Consider the following 19295-nt stretch of genomic DNA (forward strand, 5'->3'; position numbering starts at 1 on the left):
ACATTGTCAAATTGATTTCAAGCCTTTCATTAGAAGTTGAACCAATACTGGTCATTGAAAAAATATTGTTTTTATTTTTTCTATATATATATGCACATACTATTAATTATTCTGCAGCCTCGTATCCATACCATAAAGTATAAACTAATGAGACTTAATTGCGCTCGTGCTCCCATAATTGTTATGAAGACATAATTTTAGGTTAGCTAAAATAATATTCGAACATTTTCAATTAAACTATTTAATCATTTTAATTAGGGAGTAGGGGTTTGAAATTTGAACCCTTATCTAATCATCCAATATATTGACATTATTACACATGATTTTACACATTCAATATTAATACGTAAATAAAAAATAAAACAACATTTGAAACAAACAAAAAAAAATGAAATGTTAATCAGAGAGAAATTGAATTGACAATGAAATGTGGAGTATAAATATAGTGCTCTCCCACCAACATAACCGCCACTCCGCTTTCTCCCTCTTCCATTTCTACTCCATTTTTCACACCTCATTCACTATGGAAAATCCTCTACCAATTGCCCTTGATTTCCCCAATCAAAACATCCAAATCGAATTTGATGCGCCCCAAGCCGACGCAATCAATGCGAATTTATCGGATTCTCACCATAAAGGAACGATCATCCCGCCGCACTCGCTGCTTCCGAAGCCGGAAGCGCCGCCTGGGCTGCTGGAGAGGTCGCTCTCCTTGCCGGAGACGTTCGATTCCTCGGCCTCCGCCATCGGGAAATTCTTCCGGGAGAAGAGCAACAGCGTGTCGGAGGTCCTGAAGCGCATATCGTCGCTAACGAAGGACGACGACGACGATGAAGAAGGTATCCTGGTGAAGGAGTTCGATCTGGTCGGAGTTAAGGTGGTGAAGACGCTGAAGCAGGGGACGAAGGAGCTGAAGGGGAGAATTAGCTTCTTCTCGCGGTCGAACTGCCGCGATTGCACCGCCGTGCGGTCGTTCCTGCGGGAGAGGAATCTGGCTTACGTGGAGATCAACATCGACGTGTACCCTGGGAGAGGAGAAGGAGTTGCGAGAGAGGACCGGCGGCGCACTCCGTGCCGCAGCTGTTCTTCAATGAGAAATTGATCGGAGGACTGGTGGCGCTGAACTCGCTGCGGAACAGCGGGATGCTGGAGGCGAAAATGGAGGAGATTTTGGGGACGAAGTGCCCCGAGGACGCCCCGGCGCCGCCGGTGTACGGATTCGACGAGGAAGGAGAGGTTGTGGTGATGGATGAGATGGCGGAGATTGTGAGGGTGGTGCGGCAGAGAGTGCCGATCCAGGATCGCATAACGAAGATGAAATTCGTGAAGAATTGCTTCTCCGGCGCGGAGCTCGTGGAAGAGCTCATCCACCAATTGGATTGCGGCCGGAAAAAGGTACTTTCTCCCTCTTATTTATTACTTAATTAATTTTACGATTCAAATTCCAAACATTGGTTACATCTGTTGCTGTTTTGATTTCTATTTTTAGGGAAATCTGTGGATTTCATCATAATATTTTCGTGAATATGCATACACTTATAAACTGATCAATTTGTTTTTACCGACCTTTATCGATGCATCAAAACCGGTGCAAATAAATCGCTCATGTGCTTTGTTTTGAATAATTCTGAAACAAATTCGTGTGTTGTTTATTGGTAGTACAACATGGGCTACCTTTTCGATTATACAATTTTCCCCTAAATTTTTTATAATCTTAGTGACGACCACGACATATTAAATTACTTCTAGTAGGCATAAACTGAAAAATAGGAGTAGTATAATAACTTCTAATAACTTCTAATACGCTGAAAATAAGACAGGGTGTTAATAAATTAGTAATTTTTTGATGAAAATATTGTTTTTGGTGATCTTTCGTATATGAATACCCAGACCGCTGAGAGTAGTTTACTGGATGGATATGGATTGTTGAAAGTAACTTATAGAACTGTTTAATGTGGGTGATCTCGCTAATAATTAAGGACACAAGGGGATCAATGATTACACTCTTTACCTATTCTTACTCGTTTTGTTAAAGAATATAAAAAATTTATAAAAAAAATAGTGCACGCACGGTTGATTTTTTTACGTCTAGTGTACTAATTAGGGGTTCATTATTTTTTAATGTTTTTAGTCCATAAGGTTTCTTTAGCTCCTTAGAACGAGGATTATGATAAATGACTGCACTAATTTATTTGTTATATTGACTTCAACAGAGTGTTAGGATATGCTTTCTTGAGCCGATTGTTTAATGCTTTAAATTGATTTCCGACTTCATAAAATTCGTTGATAAATATTTGCATATTGATAATTAGAGTATTAGCAATGGAGGGCTGATGGAGGCGTTCCCCATCGGCCCTCATCGCACCACCATAGCAGCGGAGGGGCCGTCGATCGCCCCCCACCCCTCTCCCCCAAATGGCCGATATATCGGCCTATGCCGATGAGAAGGCTTTTCTATCGGCCCTCCATTGTGGAGGAAGGGCCGATCGAAGGCACTCTCATTTTTTTTTTGAATTTTTTCTTATTTTATATATATATATATATATCTATTTCCATTTATTTTTTTGAATTTTTTTCCCCATCTAGTTGTATTCTATTTTCCAATCTTGCAATACAACTACAATTTGCGTATTAATATTTTTTTGTATTTAAATTTATTTAATTTGTTAACATATTAAAAATATAAGTGCTACAAATTTAAAACAAAATAAATAATGATGTGGAAATGAGAGGGCCCTTTCATTGTGGGAAGATAGGCCCTCTCAAAAATTGATAATGTGGAAATAATAAAAAAAGAAGGGTCCTACGGGAGAGCCTTCCATTGCTAATGCTTTTAGTTCTTACTTGGTAGGTGGTGTTTTGCATGTCAACTTTCGATATAATGGTCATTACAATTGAATTATGTTGGTCGGTTATGGCGTTCAATTCCATATTCGCATCTTCGTTAATGCCGATAATTTTGGCAAGATAGGCGTCGATTTAAAGTTGGAGAGGCTTCATAATTGTGTGATGTGGCAATAGTTATTTTATAGTAGTAGAAGATTTTTCCCTCTTTAATTATAGCAGTAGGGTAAGTTGACTTTTGGATTAAGTATTAATTTCATGTGTTTATTTCACACGCCCCTAGCTATTTCGAAAAGTGAATGGTTCAGAGAATGACTCGTTGGATTCTACTGTAGTGCCTGCATGCTCTTTTTTTACATCATTTCCAATATCTTTTTGCTTGAAAATTCATAACTTTGTCACACATGCATGAGTCTGTAATTTTCCTGTGATTATGACTCAGGAGTCGGGACAGAGCTTAATGGAGTATCATTTTTATTGCAAATATTCAAAAATACTATTGTTAGTTAGGGACAATTTGATAGAGAAGATAAATAAATCATTTTTATCATATAACTCCAAAATACATGCCCGGTAGAAGATGTAGCAAACTTGTCCTGAAATTAAATATGGAAACTAATTTAGGTATTACAGAAAAGGTGTAGGAACTGCTCACATACTTTTGCTGCAAAGTGCATTCTGAATTTCTGGTAGACTGACTAGCTTTAATATATATTCTCCAACTGAAATACTCCATATTTCTTTGTTAACACCTAAATACTTCCTCAGGCCGTTGAGATAGGGAAGCAGCTTGCGAGAAGGCATTTCATTCATCATGTCTTCGGGTAAGAGCCATTTTCATGAATTTGGAAAAAGATACTGCAAATATAGAGCCCGTGAACAGTGAATGTAAAATTGATATGTTGATGCAGTGATGATGAATTCGAGGATGGAAATCACTTCTATCGATTCCTAGAGCATGAGCCGTTCATACCAAAATGCTACAACTTCAGAGGGGTGGTAAATGATTCTGAGCCCAAGAACGCGGCTGCAGTGAGCCGAAGGCTCACCTGCATAATGTCAGCCATAGTCGAGTCCTACGCCTCTGATGATCGACTTAAACTGGACTACCTTGGGATCAGCAACAGTGAAGAGTTCAGGAGGTATTAATGGTTCTGAACCTTGAGCTTGTTGCTTCAGTAAATAGAATTTGAATATTATTCTGGAATGCAGATATGTAAATGTGGTGGAAGATCTACAGAGAATAGACCTCCTTACTCTTTCCCATGATGAGAAGCTGGCATTCTTTTTGAATCTGCACAACAGTATGGCCATTCATGCTGTTATCAGAATAGGTCACCCTGGAGGAATGATTGATCGGAGGCCCTTCTTTTCCGATTTCATGTATGTAATCGGGGGCCACCCATACTCTTTGAATTCAATCAGAAACGGCATACTGAGGAGCAACCGGAGACCACCATTCTCGTTGATAAAGCCCTTTAGCAATGGCGACAAGCGCCTGGAGGTAATGTAACTCATCATCTATTTGTCAAACTATGAAATGCTTGACTAACTATCCGAGAATGACACTGTTTCTGCAGTTAAGTTTTGGCAAAGTCAATGAACTGATCCATTTCGGGATGTGGAATGCAACGAGAGGAAGCCCACGGATCAGGTTCTTCAGATGCGAGGGCATCGAATCTGAACTGAAGAAGGCTGCAAGGGAGTATTTCGAGAGGGAGGACGGCGTGCAGGTAGACTTAGCCAAGAGGAGAGTCTACCTCCCCCGTATTATCAAGTGGTGAGTGATATAACTAAAGTATACAAGTCTGTGCATTATAATCATACGACAACGTCTCAATTTTTTAGCATCACAGGTACAGTGCTGATTTCTGTCAAGAGAAACAACTCCCGAATTGGATCATCAACTACTTGGATGCAAGTAAGGCAGGTCTGTTGACGCATCTCATTAGTGATGGGGGGTCTGTCAACATAGCCTACCAGGATTATGATTGGTCTCTTAATCTCTGATCAACCCGACCATGATGTGTATTCTTCTTCGACAGAATCGATCAACGAAATATATATACAGATATAGATTATGTGGGATGGCTGCATAGCATGATGGATATGGGAATGGTGGTGTACATAGCTGAGAGTTTTGGTGTGTTGGGTTTGATACATATATAAATCAAAGAGTAATAATCAGTCAATAGATGTTAGATGATATCTTTCATGAAAATCTGCATGGACCAGGATTTTGGTTACACATGTTTATTGTGTTTCCCCATTATTCTTCAAGAGAATTCATGCTTATACACTCACGTTCTTTGTCCCACTTCTCAACTTTTTGGGGGGTTAATTGTGAAGTTTCTCCCTATTTTACCCGCTTCACGGAACAAAAAAGATATTGGCGCCTAATATTATAAAATTTTTAAAATTTTTTTTTTTTTCAACGAACTTTGAACTTAACATATAATATCATGAATTTAAATTATTGTTGAATTTTTTCCACCGACGACAAATGCCGGCTACATTAAAATGTTACGGATAACCATATCTGACTTTTAGGGACTTTGTCATCACATCACTATCATTTTTATGTGAAGTAATAACAAATGAAATGTAGCCGGATTTTGTCACTGGTGGGAAAAATTCAACTATTTAACTTCGCGATATTATATGCCAAGTTCAAATTCGTAAAAAAAAAATAAAATTTTGAATTTTTTTGTGATATTGGGTGCCAATATAAAAAAAACGACTATCTTTTATAGTTTGTTTAAATTGTAGGTTCGCGTTTAATTTTTATTATCTAAAAGTGTCATTTGACATGTTGACCCTTTTTTGTTGTAACTATGGACCTATGGTACCTCCAATTTTTGTTGCTCGAGTAACATTTAACATGTGCAATGAATTTTCGTGTTTTGTATACTGAAACATAACACACTCATCCACTTTATGTAGAATACAGCAGTGATGCCATGTGAGAAATATTTGAGAATGTTTTAAATATAAAAAAGAATCTATTAATGTAATTGCAACCTCTAAAAGTTACTACAATAATTGTAAATTAATAAAATTGTTTTAATCTATTACTCCTTATAAAGCTGACTTTGTAAATAAAATTGATTGGAAGGTCAAAGTTAGAACTTTGTGAAAATAATTATGATTTCAAATTGAATACTCATGGCAATAGACATAGTTTTAATAAATGAGATGGGGTCTTTAAATTTTCTATTTTCTTCATTTTTAGCATTCAGCACAGATTTTTTCCTATATATTATAATTTCTGTTAAGATAAATGATATGCATCTAAAAGATTATAAACTTTTAGTTTAATAGTAGGAGTACATGATATGTAAAAATAAAATTAATAAATAAGTTATGAGAAGGGCAAACGTGTTATAAATATTTTATTACATATTGTTACTCCACATTTTAATTATTTATTGTAGTGATAAAATTCAAATCAGTAAATTTTCAAACCAATATAGACTGGCCGGCCGGCCCTTTGCATGGGGTCAAACTTGACCAAATCCAATCCAACCCTATTTAATTTTTGTTTAGATCAATTATCAGTTTTATAACAATTATTTTAATTGACAAGAATTGTCACTTTTTTTTAAAGATACAAATAGGTTATTAATAAAAATATACACAATTTTTTATGTAGTAATAATAGTAATATAAAGAAAAAAAAAAGACTTGAATATTTAGGTATATTCATCATTTAATTTTCTACTTATGTAGCAGGACTATGTTTTAAGTAATAATTAGAGTTTGACACATAATAAATGATAGAGATTTAATCATTGCGAATGCATTTGGATTTAAAAAATAGAGTAGAAAAAGAGCATTCTAAATCTGTTTGGTTGGTTCACCGTTCAAACTTCAAATCCCCAAACCAAAAAATTCACCAACACTCCCCTCTCTCATTTCAAATTTATTCCACTGCAAAACACTTTGAAAGCGATCTTCCATTGCTGAAGCTGCGAGGTTTCAATCCACAGTAATCACCAAGCTGGGATCTGGAAAACAACCCCTCTCTTGTTCCTTCTCTCTCTCAAACACGCACACACTGAGTGTAATTGTTTTGGGGACTGGAGGTACATTGTATCTCTGCGGCGGACACTTTGCAGATATCCCTCAAATTGTTTGTTTTCTTCTATTCCGCTGCTCGAATCACCGTCTTCAGTTCTGTTTTCTCGTCCCCACACATAAGGAAGAGGAAGTGGAATTGGAAACTGATTCTGTCATTTCGTCGAACACGACATGAGCAATTAAATTTACGCTTTATTGGATGGTTGCGGATGTGGTCTGGCGTTTTTCTTCTGGGATCTACCGCACTGTCTCCGAATTTCGCCGGTGAGGCGGAGTTTGTGCTAGGGTTTTTTTCGCATTTTGATTTCCACTTTCAAAGTTAGGAAATGACGACCACCACCAAACGTGCTTACAAGCTACGTATCCTTTCTGCGAAGTTTAAAAGTTCATTTCCTTCTTTCCTGTTACCCTACAGAGTAATATATACGGAATTTGAGTAAGAAAACTGAAATGCAATGCTCTACAGCATTATTTGATTGGATCTTTTGTGCTATTCCAAATGTTTTCTTATTCTTTGTTTTTCCATACTTTGCTGCGTTTTTTTTGAGAACGATAAAAAGATCATATTCAAGATTCGTGCAAAATCTCCAGAATGTTAGCTTATAATACTGCCGCTTCTTCACCGTGTTTCTTACTAGTATCTATCTATTTACATGTTTGATGCTCAGGATTAGGTGAAACTGGCATAAGACTGATATGATGTTAAATGGAGAATAAAATGTAATAAATTCTGTGAGTTAGACTTGATTGACCTTATGTTACTTTTCAAAAGACCTGTGCATTTATCTCCCATCACATGTAAAAGGTTTATGTGAAATCAAATCATGTGATAATCATCTGACTAGTAGAGATTTAGTGGATCATAGTATAAGTTATACTGGTTAATGTCAAGCTTACTGATTTTACTGCAGTGCAGTCCAAGCTTTATATGTTATATATGTACGTGCATAATTTTTTATTTACTGAATCTAATCATTGATAGAGTTGAGCATTAATTTTGGAACTATTTCATTTTTTTCATTAAAAATAAAGAAGCATTTGATGCTGTACATATACTCCACAAGTTTGATAACACTAATAGCAATGAGCTTTATCTTAACTTACGGCCTGAAAGTGAAAATTCATTTTCAAGGAGTCATTATCATAAACCACATATGGCCTTGTCATTTCTCCAGATACTGCATAAATCATTAAGATGAAGTTAAAAAGTAAGCTAAATTTTTGTTTGAATGCCTTAACAACAACTTGTCGCAGAGGAATTTGTAGCTCATTCTTTAAGTGTAAACTGCCTAAAGATTGGAAGGAAATCATCAAGGGTTCTTGTGACTGGAGGAGAAGATCACAAGGTCAATCTCTGGGCTATTGGCAAGCCCAATGCCATACTGGTCAGTTAAACTTTCAGTTTTGCATAATTTATTTATTTATTAATTTTTCTTCTTCTTGCCTTTTGAATGAGCTAGACAAGATTGGTAATTCTCTCATATCCCAAGTGAGCCTTGTCAGAGTCGTAGCTGCAATCTCTTGCAGGCCTTTTGGGGATGGGCCTAGGGTCTACGATTGTATTTATTTAATGGAAGATTCCCTTTTCAATTTAAATTCTGAAATTTATCACAACATTCTCTTGTAAATAATTGGGTGTTTCAGTTTTAAGTGCTGTGGTTGCATAGTTCCAATGTCTTTACATGATTGCTGATCTGAACTTCCAATGCTTTAGAGTTTGTCCGGCCATTCCAGTGGAATAGATTCAGTTAGCTTCGATTCATCGGAGGTTTTGGTTGCTGCTGGAGCAGCTAGTGGTACCGTTAAGCTTTGGGATTTGGAGGAGGCTAAGAGTAAGCTTTTGAATAGACTACTGTGCAAATTATCAACATAGTTAAACAATCATGGGAAACCATTGACTTTCCTCTATTAATCTGTTTGACTTTTTTTCATATCTCCTATAGTCATACGCACCCTCACTGGTCACCGCTCCAATTGCATATCCTTGGACTTTCATCCCTTTGGAGAGTTCTTTGCATCTGGTTCGCTGGACACAAATCTCAAAATATGGGATATCAGAAGGAAGGGGTGTATACACACTTACAAGGGTCATACTCGCGGAGTTAACGCGATTAGGTTTACTCCCGACGGGCGGTGGGTTGTTTCTGGTGGAGAGGACAACACTGTGAAGGTCAAAATCTCTCATTTCATTTTAAACCTTCAATACTTTCACCTTTCTCTTTGTAATTGATCTAGCTTAGAACTCAAACATCTTGTTTCTTCTTTTATCATGTTAATATTTAAATAATATCAATTTATCTCATTTTATTGCTGTCTTGTTTTGCTTTCTGTTTTTGAAACTGAAGTTATCAACACATGCATCAATTAAATGGTTTCTATGTGCGAAGACAATCATTATCTATTTTCAACTTAATTACTTTAAGGTTTACTAAATTTAATTTCCATTTTATTCCCCTTTTTGATCTTTTTTGTGACATTCTAATATTAAAGCCATAGAGGTTTTGTGCTGCGATACTGCACTTTATACAAAATTTAGCTCATCCTCTCTAATTATTTTCTGGTTTTACAAAGCAGCTATGGGATTTAACTGCTGGAAAGCTTTTGCATGATTTTAAATGTCATGAAGGCCAAGTTCAATCCATCGATTTCCATCCGCATGAGTTTTTGCTGGCAACAGGTATCTTTGCGTTGTTACATTTGCTAAACTTATGTGGTCATAACTCATACGATGTCTGCAATGTCTTGATAATTTCATATGCTATAATGGATGGAACAAGTGCAATAACTGCCCCTTTAAGCCCTCTAGAATCTAGACTCTAGAGAATGAAAAACCCGATTACTAAGAACGTAGCAATATTGATAGTCCAAACTGCAACTGATTCTATCAAGTTTATGTACCCTTTTCTTGTTTCTGTTGTGAGCTTTGTGTGCAATATTTCAGGTGAACCATCATTAGCATTTTTGTTTAGGATAAGCAAAATTAATGAAGTAAAAACTAAAATAAGTATCTCGTATAAAGTTATTTATTTTCTTTATGCTTATACATTTCCTTTTTCTGTTATCGTTAAACTTTATAGGTATATCATTGATATACTCATCTAAAGTTTTGCAAGTCATTGTGGTTTCATTATGTTTCTTGATGTAATTCTTCAGAATGTTATGGTAATGCATATTTGGGTAGTGGATCTACTCTATATTTTCATCTATCCCTCATGCCCTCCGAGGGAATGATCAGATTTAATTAAAGTTTATTGTCAGTATCTAACTGAAGAAAGAAACAAAGGATATAGAACTGAGAATCTAAAAATAAAAAGAGGAACATGTATTCAGATGGGATTAGGATTTGCATATTGCAAAATGTTTTATTTGCAATACACAATGCTGGGATAGCTCCTAAGCACAATCCATTTGTGTAGTTAGCTTGTTTGTGTATCCTTTTTCTTTGAGAAACATAAAATTTTATTTAAATTAAAGTAAAAAGTGGATATCCATCTATAATTTTAATTAGAGTAAAAAGTGGATATCCATTTGTAATACATTGCTGTCAAGCAACTAATCTAAGAAAACAACCATGAGAAGAATCGGACCTTGTAACTTTTAAGTACTGAGACCTTCCAAGTGGATGTAAACAAAGGTATAGGAAGGGTAGGAATGTTCAGGGAATTTTTTTTGGAAGAAATGATGAGTAAAGACACCAGATGAATCTCATATACACTTCTTGAATTGTAAAGAAAAAAGAACACCCCAAGAAATGGTAGGATTACTAGAGGAATTAACAAGGGAAGATGCTAAAGAGGCAATAGCTTTGTGATGCCTAGAAGAGGTGTGGTAAAATGATGGAAACCAAGTTGCCATTACATTATTATAGACACATACTTCTTCCCAAAAGACTGCACTTGAAGTCCACTTATTGCTTTGACCTTAATCCTTGACTGAATCATGGATAAACTCTGGGTTCACATTTCCACAGGTTTATGAAGGTGGTTCTAAGGCAAGAGTACTGTCACTCTTATAAATTAAGTTTCACACCACAACCTTGAAACTTTACAAGTATTTATAGTGGTTTGCATTAGGATTCGATTTGTGGTTCCGGCCTTTCCACATTCCTAACCAGAATGTACTCTAATGCTATTTATTGAATGAAAAGTTGGAACTTGTTTTATTACTTTTCTTTTTAGTTGTATTATGCTATGGGCCTGCAGTCTGTGCACTCAGAGTGGTCGAGCTTTTCTTAGTTTGATCAACATCTGCATTTTCTTATCTATATTTCACTATATATGCTGTAATGATATACTCCCTCCGTCCACCATTAGGAGTCCCATCTCTCAATGGCACGGGTTTTAAGAAATGTTAAGAAAAGTAGATGGAAAATAGTTAGTGGAATAGGGGTCCCACTTGTATATATTAGTTTTAAATGAAATGTGAGTGGAGTGAGTTAGTGGAAGGTGGGACCTTATTACCATTTATGGTAAAAGTGAACCGGGACTCTTATTCGCGGACGGACTAAAATGGAAAAACGGGACTCCTATTCACGGACGGAGGGAGTATGGTTTACTTAACTTTTTACTCTTCAGTTTTTCCACTGAATATCTTTATGATTGCTATATCTCTGAATTTGCCATTTTTTTAAATTTAACTCTCTGGCAGGCTCAGCTGACAAAACTGTAAAATTCTGGGATCTTGAAACTTTTGAGCTGATTGGATCAACTGCACCTGAGGTTTTTGAATTTACAATCACCGTTTCCTCTCTCAATTTTTCTTTGCAGCTTATCTACTGACTACTTATCTCCACTATCTTTTGCTCTGTAACTTAGACCAGGCATTATTATTCTTGACTGAGCTTTGAGTAATTATTGTTTAATTGTTACAAATCCAGACCTCCGGAGTACGCTGTATGACCTTCAATCCTGATGGGAGAACACTGCTTTGCGGCTTGCATGAGAATTTGAAAGTAAGATCTTGATGTTTTACTTATTTCCAAGGTGTATATTAGGCTTCTATCTGGCGCATCTAATATTTTTTTTGTTCATTTTCTTTTCTTCCTTGGTTGTAGGTTTTCTCGTGGGAACCAATAAGAAGTCATGATACTGTAGATGTGGGCTGGTCTAAATTATCAGACATGAATGTCCATGAAGGAAAGCTTCTAGGATGTTCTTATAATCAGAGTTGTGTTGGAGTTTGGGTTGTAGACATTTCGGTATGAGTTAAAAAGTCATAGTTTTTACTATTCATTCAACCTTATCTTGTTTGATGGCCAAACTCCTGAGTGTTACTCTCTCTTGTGATGATGCTAGCGGACTGAACCTTATGCTATTGGCAAAACTGCTCGAATAACTGGTGATACTGATGCAAAATCGAATTCTAGTTGTTCATCAGAGGATAATGTGAAGGCCAATTTGGGCAGGCTTTCTATTTCAAATAATGCTGATCCGGTGAAGGAAACCAGATCTCTCACGAGGCTCTCAGTCCCGCAGAATTCAGATAAGGATTCTAAATCAAGTGCATGTAAGCCTTATATTGTGATCTGTAACCCCTCCCCCCCAAAACAAAAAAAATTGTATTTCAGTTTTGAGTTAACTAGATGTTTTTTACCGCCTGTTGAAGCTACTCTGAGCACTCTGCAAAAGTCGAATATCAGTGTTGTTCCAAAGACAATGCAGATTAATGCACCAGCAGTTTCCAATGCAACGAATCCAAAGCGGCAAGCTGCAAAGCCCCAATCAGTAGCGAATATCTTATTCAACAGATCTGATGTAATACCTGTGATTGTGCCAAGAAATAATCCTAGAGCTGAGCAAGTTACAGAATTTAGAAAAGAAGATGGTCCAGTTAAGGCTGCACCTTTACATTTACAGTCCAAAACTTCTGATGTTCGTAAAATTATCAACACTAGAGATGTTTTGGAGAGAACAAATGTTCCTACTCAGTCTGATAATGAGCCCCCAAAGTCTATGGATTCGAATGCGCCGGATACAACTTTTAGCACATCAGTTAAGAACTCAATTAGTGGACTTGTTGCAGACAGAAAAGCCAGAGATGATAAACCTATGATTTCTAGAAGAGTTGATACAAATGCTGCTATTGATACCCTTGCCAGATATCAACATGAAAGTTGTATGTGTTCCTTTCACATTTTGTTTCTTATCATTTTTGAGTGTTTTCTACATTCATGTCTAATTGTTCCTGTTTTGGAGTAGCATTTCCTCATGTAGCTAGGATTTTAGTGAACTCCTCTAGTGTGGACGTTTAGCGAGATGAGAATAAGTTTTTAAGAGTAGATTTACAAAGAAGCAACACTGGTTGAGTGGTTTACATATTATTAGAATTATATTGATTCCTTGGATAATGAAAATGAATTATGCTGAAGGAGGCCTATTTTGGTGGGATTGTAGATGTTCCACATGCAGTAGCTAACTTTTGTATTTCTGAATCTGTTGGATAAGAATCTGCTATCATTTGCTAAATCTAAAAGCTCTTTAGCGTTTTACGCAATCTGAAACACAGCTCTAGTTCGAGAGGCTGTGTAACTAGAGCTGTGTTTTTAGCTGCAGTAATGTCTCAGATTGAAGCTGATCTATAATTGTAGCAGAAGAAAAACCATTTTAATGAGTCCAGTGCTTTTATGTCAACTGTTAACGCAGTAATTATGATTCAATGGTTGAAAATAAGAAATGGATCTGATTTTACTTTTGGTATATACGTTGAAGAAACTTCTTCAAGGAGTCTGTACCTTCCTATTGTTCTTGGCTACAAATGATATAGCTTTTTGATCACAGATGAATTTCGAGGAAATAATATGAGTACGGAGGCATCTCATGTAGAAGGTCAAAGAGGAGGTATAACTACGTTACTACATTATGTAGTGTGTGCTTTACTAACAGCTTGATAATACTTATGTATCAGGGTTCTGCTGCATAAGAAAACTAACTCATTACTCTATGTAAAACTAGGTAGAACACATCTGATTCTCTCAAACTGGGAACAGAAAGGAAGAAATTCTTACCGTCCTGGTCCTGCTTCTGGAAATATCTCTGGGAGATTAAATGCTGTAAGTACACTCACTTTTCTTATGGATCTTTGGCACCCATATGGTTTGTTAGGCAGGAGCTGTGTTTTGCTTTGTCGCTTTCTTTTTTCTTATAAGAATTGGGAGCTAATTGACATTCAGAAATTTTTGCTGATCAATTTCCCAATTACCGAAATATATTGATGTTCTGCTAATTAAACTGGTTTTGTTCCCACATGTTAATATTACCATGTTGTCAATATCTAATTTCACAGCTTGTAATCTCGGTCCCCTGTAACTGTGATCACCACCTATTTTATACTCCCTCCGCCCCTGAAAAATAGACAACATTTGAAAAGGCACGAGTTTTAATGCACAATTGGTAAAGTAAGAGAGATATAGAAAGGAAAAGTGATTGGAATATTGTTAGTGGAGAATGGGACCCACCTCAATTGAGAGAAAAAAATTCCCTAAATAGAATTAGTCTATTTTTAAGGGACATCCCAAAATGGCAAATGTGGTCTATTTTTAAGGGATGGAGGGAGTAGTACCTTAGTTTTTGCAGATGCACTGAGTCACTGACCTAAAATCTCACTTTTCATGCTTGACGTGTGCATTCTGGGGATATGCGAGACATTTTTAACCATAAAAACTCTTGAAAGAACTTCCTTAGTCTATCTAGGTTCAGCTCTTGATGGCTCTATACAGAATTCTGTAATTAACTCTCTCAATACTTACATAAGCAGCTTGAGATGCTTAATCATCAAGATTTTCTATAATTTACTGTGACATTCATTCACATCTTCCATGACAGAGAAGTTATCCTTCACCTGATGAAAACGAGTCGGTCTCTGCCAGCGATGAAGATACTATTGCTGATTTAATAGAACGACATGATCAGTTTGTTGGCTCAATGAGATCTCGATTAGGAAAATTGCAGGTATTTTGTTGCATTATTAGCTTACTTTTAATTTTAGGCCTCATTATACTGCTGCATTTCCTAATAGTTTCATGTAGAGATTTCCCATATTTTGTATATTAGTGATATATGACTATGGAATATAATATGCTTGTTCATAATATATGATCAGACGCAATCTATGAGGCTGTTAAGCTGTCACATTACATTAAACCTCATAGAACCATAGATAAACAAATGGTAATTTTTAGTCCTCTACAAGCACACATGATATCTCAGTGGTTAGCACATTGATTACTTTCTATATTTTCTGCCAAAGACTATCTTGCATGGATTCTAGCAACTTAGATCACTTATTATGCACTATTTCAGCTCAAGGCTTCAACTTTTTAAAATCATCTGCTTGAGATAACCTCACATAGACTGTGCCACTGTTTATAGTAATGCATATTTACTACATTGTCATGTTGATTATTGTAGGTTAGCAGTTGAAAAGTTCTATATAATTGTTAATTATGCTTGGTTTTCTTCATCCCCAGGTTGTCCTTAACTACTGGCAGAGACATGATATTAGAGGGGCTCTTAGTGCAATAAGCAAAATGGGTGACCAAAGTGTGAGTACTATACTTCCATTTATGATTGTGGGACGAATAAAGCGACTTTTTCGGCTGTTATGCAATTGGCAGATTGCTCATCTTTTTTCTCTTTCTAATCCCTCTCCTTGTGTTGCAGGTGCTTGCTGATGTCATGAGCCTTTTGGCAGAAAAAACTGATGTTGTCACATTAGATATTTGTTCATGTCTTTTGCCACTCCTGACGGGACTTGTAGAAAGTGATATGGACAGGTGAGCAGATCCATATTAATTTTTAGCACTCTGACATCATCTTAATCTTGTTCTCTAATGCTCTGACTTGTAAGTAATATACCTCAATGAGTATCAGCAACTGATTTCTGTTGTTTGTTGAAATGACAGATAATAATTAAATAAAGTTATACTCTTTCCGTCCCGTAAATATAGCACATCTTGAAACGGCACGGGTTCTTATACGTAATTGGTAAAGTAAAAGAGAGGAGGAGTGTTTAGTTGTTTAAAACTTTCCTTATTTAGAACTAGTCTAATTTTAAGGGACGGCCCAAAATGGTAAAACTAGTATATTTCATCGGATCTGTCTACTAATTAGAATGCCACCAGATGGTAGTTTCTGCAAAATGCAAGCAAACCCTTTCTATGTTTCTTACCATTTGAAGGATAGAAAAGCATGGTATTCGTGTTATGACTTATGAATCTTCATGATGGAGTAGGTACTAAGCAAGAATGAGCCAAGTACAAATGTACAATTTCCCTTGTTTCCTTGGTGCTGTCAACCTTGACAAACAGATTACTCTTTCGACACAAGAAAGGGGGTATGGAAAATTCCCTTTCGTGTCGAAGACTAGGAAGACAAAACAAATAAAACTGTAACTGCACGCTTATCCACTGGATCCTCTTTAGTTTTTCTAGATATGGCATCATGTCTTTGTTTCAGGGCTATATTTTTGAAACTCAAGATTAATTATTTGAGAAATTAGAAGACCATAATGATTCTCTATATATTATGATTTTATTGATTTGATGGAGTGATTTCTTCTTTTGCATTTATAACCTCTACCTTACCTCATGGCTTGTACAAATCGAAGCTCACTTTTATGTGGAAATCAGAAGTGTAGTGTGCTTTATGTATTTTATCCTAGCCAAACCACATTATATCATTTTGTTCATTTATTTATTATGATATCTACCTCTGACTAGTAGAGAAAAAATACTAACCTATGGCTTAAAAACTTTATTCCCTACTGTTAATAAGAGATAAACTTTCAGGCTCTTTTACACTTGGGGCTACAAGGTTATGATGACATTTCTTGAAAATTTTATCTTCGTAGGGGGTGTTCGGTTTGCAAGATTATATCCCATGATTAAATTTGTATTATGTTTGGTTCATGAGATTGCATCTCATGACTTAATCCTAGATTGATAGTCATGTGATAATTAGTCATAGCCAACCCCCTCCTGCTAAATAAATCTCATAACTTAATCCTAGATTATATCTTGCTACTATTTTATCAAGGAAACCAAACCCCACCATACAGTTGTTATTGTGAATAAGAACATAGACTCCTGTGGATGGTCTTGTTAAAACTGACCACTTTTAATCCTGTAGGCATCAAGATATTGCATTGGATTTGCTCATAAAATTGGTGAGAGTATTTGGTTCTGTGATTTACTCGTCAGTGTCGGCGCATGCACCTGTTGGTGTAGACATCGAGGCAGAGCAAAGGTCTGGCTGTTTCTTCTTCACAACTCCCTTTAGCTTATTCTTGCAAATTACTGTTCTATTGCTACTATTATTTGCATAAATTATTGTGATTATTATCTTAAAACTATCTTACCGTTGCTTTATTTGGCTTAAGGATTGAGCGCTGCAATCTCTGCTATGTGGAACTTGAGAAATTAAAATGCTCCCTTCCTGCTCTTTCAAGGTATTTTTAATGAAAATACCGCTTCAGATTGGTGCAATATCCCAATTTCTATCTGATGTTTTGTTATGCAGAAGAGGAGGTAATATCGCCAAGTCAGCACAGGAGCTGAATCTGGCGCTGCAGGAAATTTCTTGAGTGTCTAATGTTCACAACATATGGGCACTATACTGACAGGTGCATACGGTATTGCTTTATGGGGACTGCTGATTCTGGATCCGTTGAAGTGCCATCATTTGGTATGCTTGAAAGATGGTAGTGCTGGCAACTCGTGTAAATTCGTGCTCAGTGGGATTACTGACCCGATTCTTTATCTTAACTTAAAGTTAGGCATGGACAACCCTTGTGGCTGCCACTCAAAACAATTAGTGGCTGAAGCCTCATCAGTGGAAGCAGATCCATTCTTACTGCTTTGTTGTCTTAACCTGATTGTCAACTTGGTATTCTCGAGTGAAGTTGATTAATTGATTGTAGTTTAGAGAGAGTTGTACAAACGTGATTGCTGTTAAAGTAGTGTAGCTCTTTGTTATGGAATGAGCTATGCTCCAATTGAAAAGGCACATAGCTAGTTTCTTTGTATGATGTAAGAGTGTTTTGGGAATGCCAGTGTTTTGACATCTATTTTGGCGGTTACCACTAAGAGAGATCTGCTGTATCCTCGCGCAATAACCTTTACCAATCTTCTATATAAATAGTGCTTTATTGGTCTATATTTTGTTTTATTTTGTTGTATCCTACGAAGATATGGAGATGTTATATGACATTCATGGGTTGTTTTTCTCACTTCTGTCCACAGCTCATTGTGACCTTGGCTCAGAAAATAAATGTAGTTCAACATTCATACTAATTAAATTTACATTTTCTTGTACATATTGTGTGTTTGAGGGCCTTTCCCTAGTACGAGAGGACTGGGAAGGACGCACCTCTGGTGTACCAGTAATCGTGCCCAGGATAAACGCTGGGTAGCCAAGTGCGGAGTGGATAATTGTTGGAAGAGTAGTAGTAAGCCCACCCCAAGATGAGTTCTCTCCTATTCCAACTTTCCCATAGCTTTCGGTAGCACAACTGAGACAATGATGGGTTCTCTGCCCTGGGGGATGGAGCGTCACATGTTCAAAGAGGTGGCTATTTCAAGATGTTGAACAACACAATTTTACTCCCTCCGTCCCATCCTAAGTGGAGCATTTCTTTTTCGGCGAGATTTTTAATAGTGTTGTTTTATAAGTTAAGTGGAGAGCGGATAAATAAGAGTGAGAAAAAGTAGAGAGAGTGGTGTTTCTATTTTAAAAAATGTGTCATTTAGAGTGAGACATTCCAAAAAGGAAAATGTTTCACTTAGAGTGGGACATATGGAGTATTTTGGAAAAACACCTTCATTATGGGAATGTACACCTAGTAGAATAATTACATCAATCCATTGAAATATGGTATGCCACAAGTGAATATATGCGACAGATTGAAATATGGTATGCCACAAGTGAATATATGCGACAGTAATTTTAGAATGACTTATCACTCCTTTAATCCAGTTCATATAAATCATCGAGAGACAATTCATTCATTGAATTAATAGTTATCGTCTCTAGGGGATTAAATCTCTGAGTCATTGCGAAGTAAAAAACCGATGAGAATATGTAGGGCTGACAATTTTTGGCACGACACAATAACACGATACGAACCCGCACGAAATTAATGGGTATGTGTAAAAGCTTATTGGTTCGTGTCGACACGATAACGACACGAAAATTTCGTGTCGTGTTCGTGTTACACGTTAAGAAATAATATTAGTATATTATAATATTATATATTTTTATTTATTTTAAAATTTAAATTAGGTTTAGTCTAATGGAGCACTTAGTATTAACGTAAAATCAATCAGGTCGTATTATTATAGTGTCGTTATTGTGTCGTGTCATATATGTGTTGTTATC

General features: G+C 36.4%; 1 protein-coding gene and 1 pseudogene across 2 annotated transcripts; both read left to right on the plus strand.

Annotated features, from left to right (window-relative positions):
- The first annotated feature begins 486 nt into the window (after positions 1-486).
- On the plus strand, positions 487-5161 carry LOC125219777 (annotated as a pseudogene).
- A 1550-nt stretch (positions 5162-6711) lies between these two features.
- Positions 6712-18074, plus strand: LOC125220175 (katanin p80 WD40 repeat-containing subunit B1 homolog KTN80.4-like). 2 transcript variants are annotated; one of them, XR_007176332.1, is made up of 19 exons: positions 6712-7284; positions 8179-8309; positions 8639-8756; positions 8868-9094; positions 9499-9601; positions 11572-11642; positions 11801-11875; positions 11978-12121; positions 12219-12429; positions 12529-13038; positions 13701-13760; positions 13875-13972; positions 14745-14870; positions 15389-15463; positions 15582-15694; positions 17049-17165; positions 17299-17367; positions 17439-17603; positions 17691-18074. XR_007176332.1 is itself a non-coding variant. In XM_048122319.1 (18 exons), the coding sequence occupies exons 1-18, from the start codon at positions 7251-7253 to the stop codon at positions 17500-17502; spliced, it is 2346 nt and encodes a 781-aa protein (XP_047978276.1). In that variant the 5' UTR covers positions 6712-7250; the 3' UTR covers positions 17503-18074. The 2 variants fall into 2 exon arrangements, 1 of the variants encoding a protein (XP_047978276.1); XM_048122319.1 differs by having other exon boundaries at positions 17439-18074.
- The last annotated feature ends 1221 nt before the right edge of the window (positions 18075-19295 follow it).

Source organism: Salvia hispanica, chromosome 4 (genome assembly GCF_023119035.1).
Source record: "Salvia hispanica cultivar TCC Black 2014 chromosome 4, UniMelb_Shisp_WGS_1.0, whole genome shotgun sequence".
Classification (NCBI taxonomy): Eukaryota; Viridiplantae; Streptophyta; class Magnoliopsida; order Lamiales; family Lamiaceae; genus Salvia; species Salvia hispanica.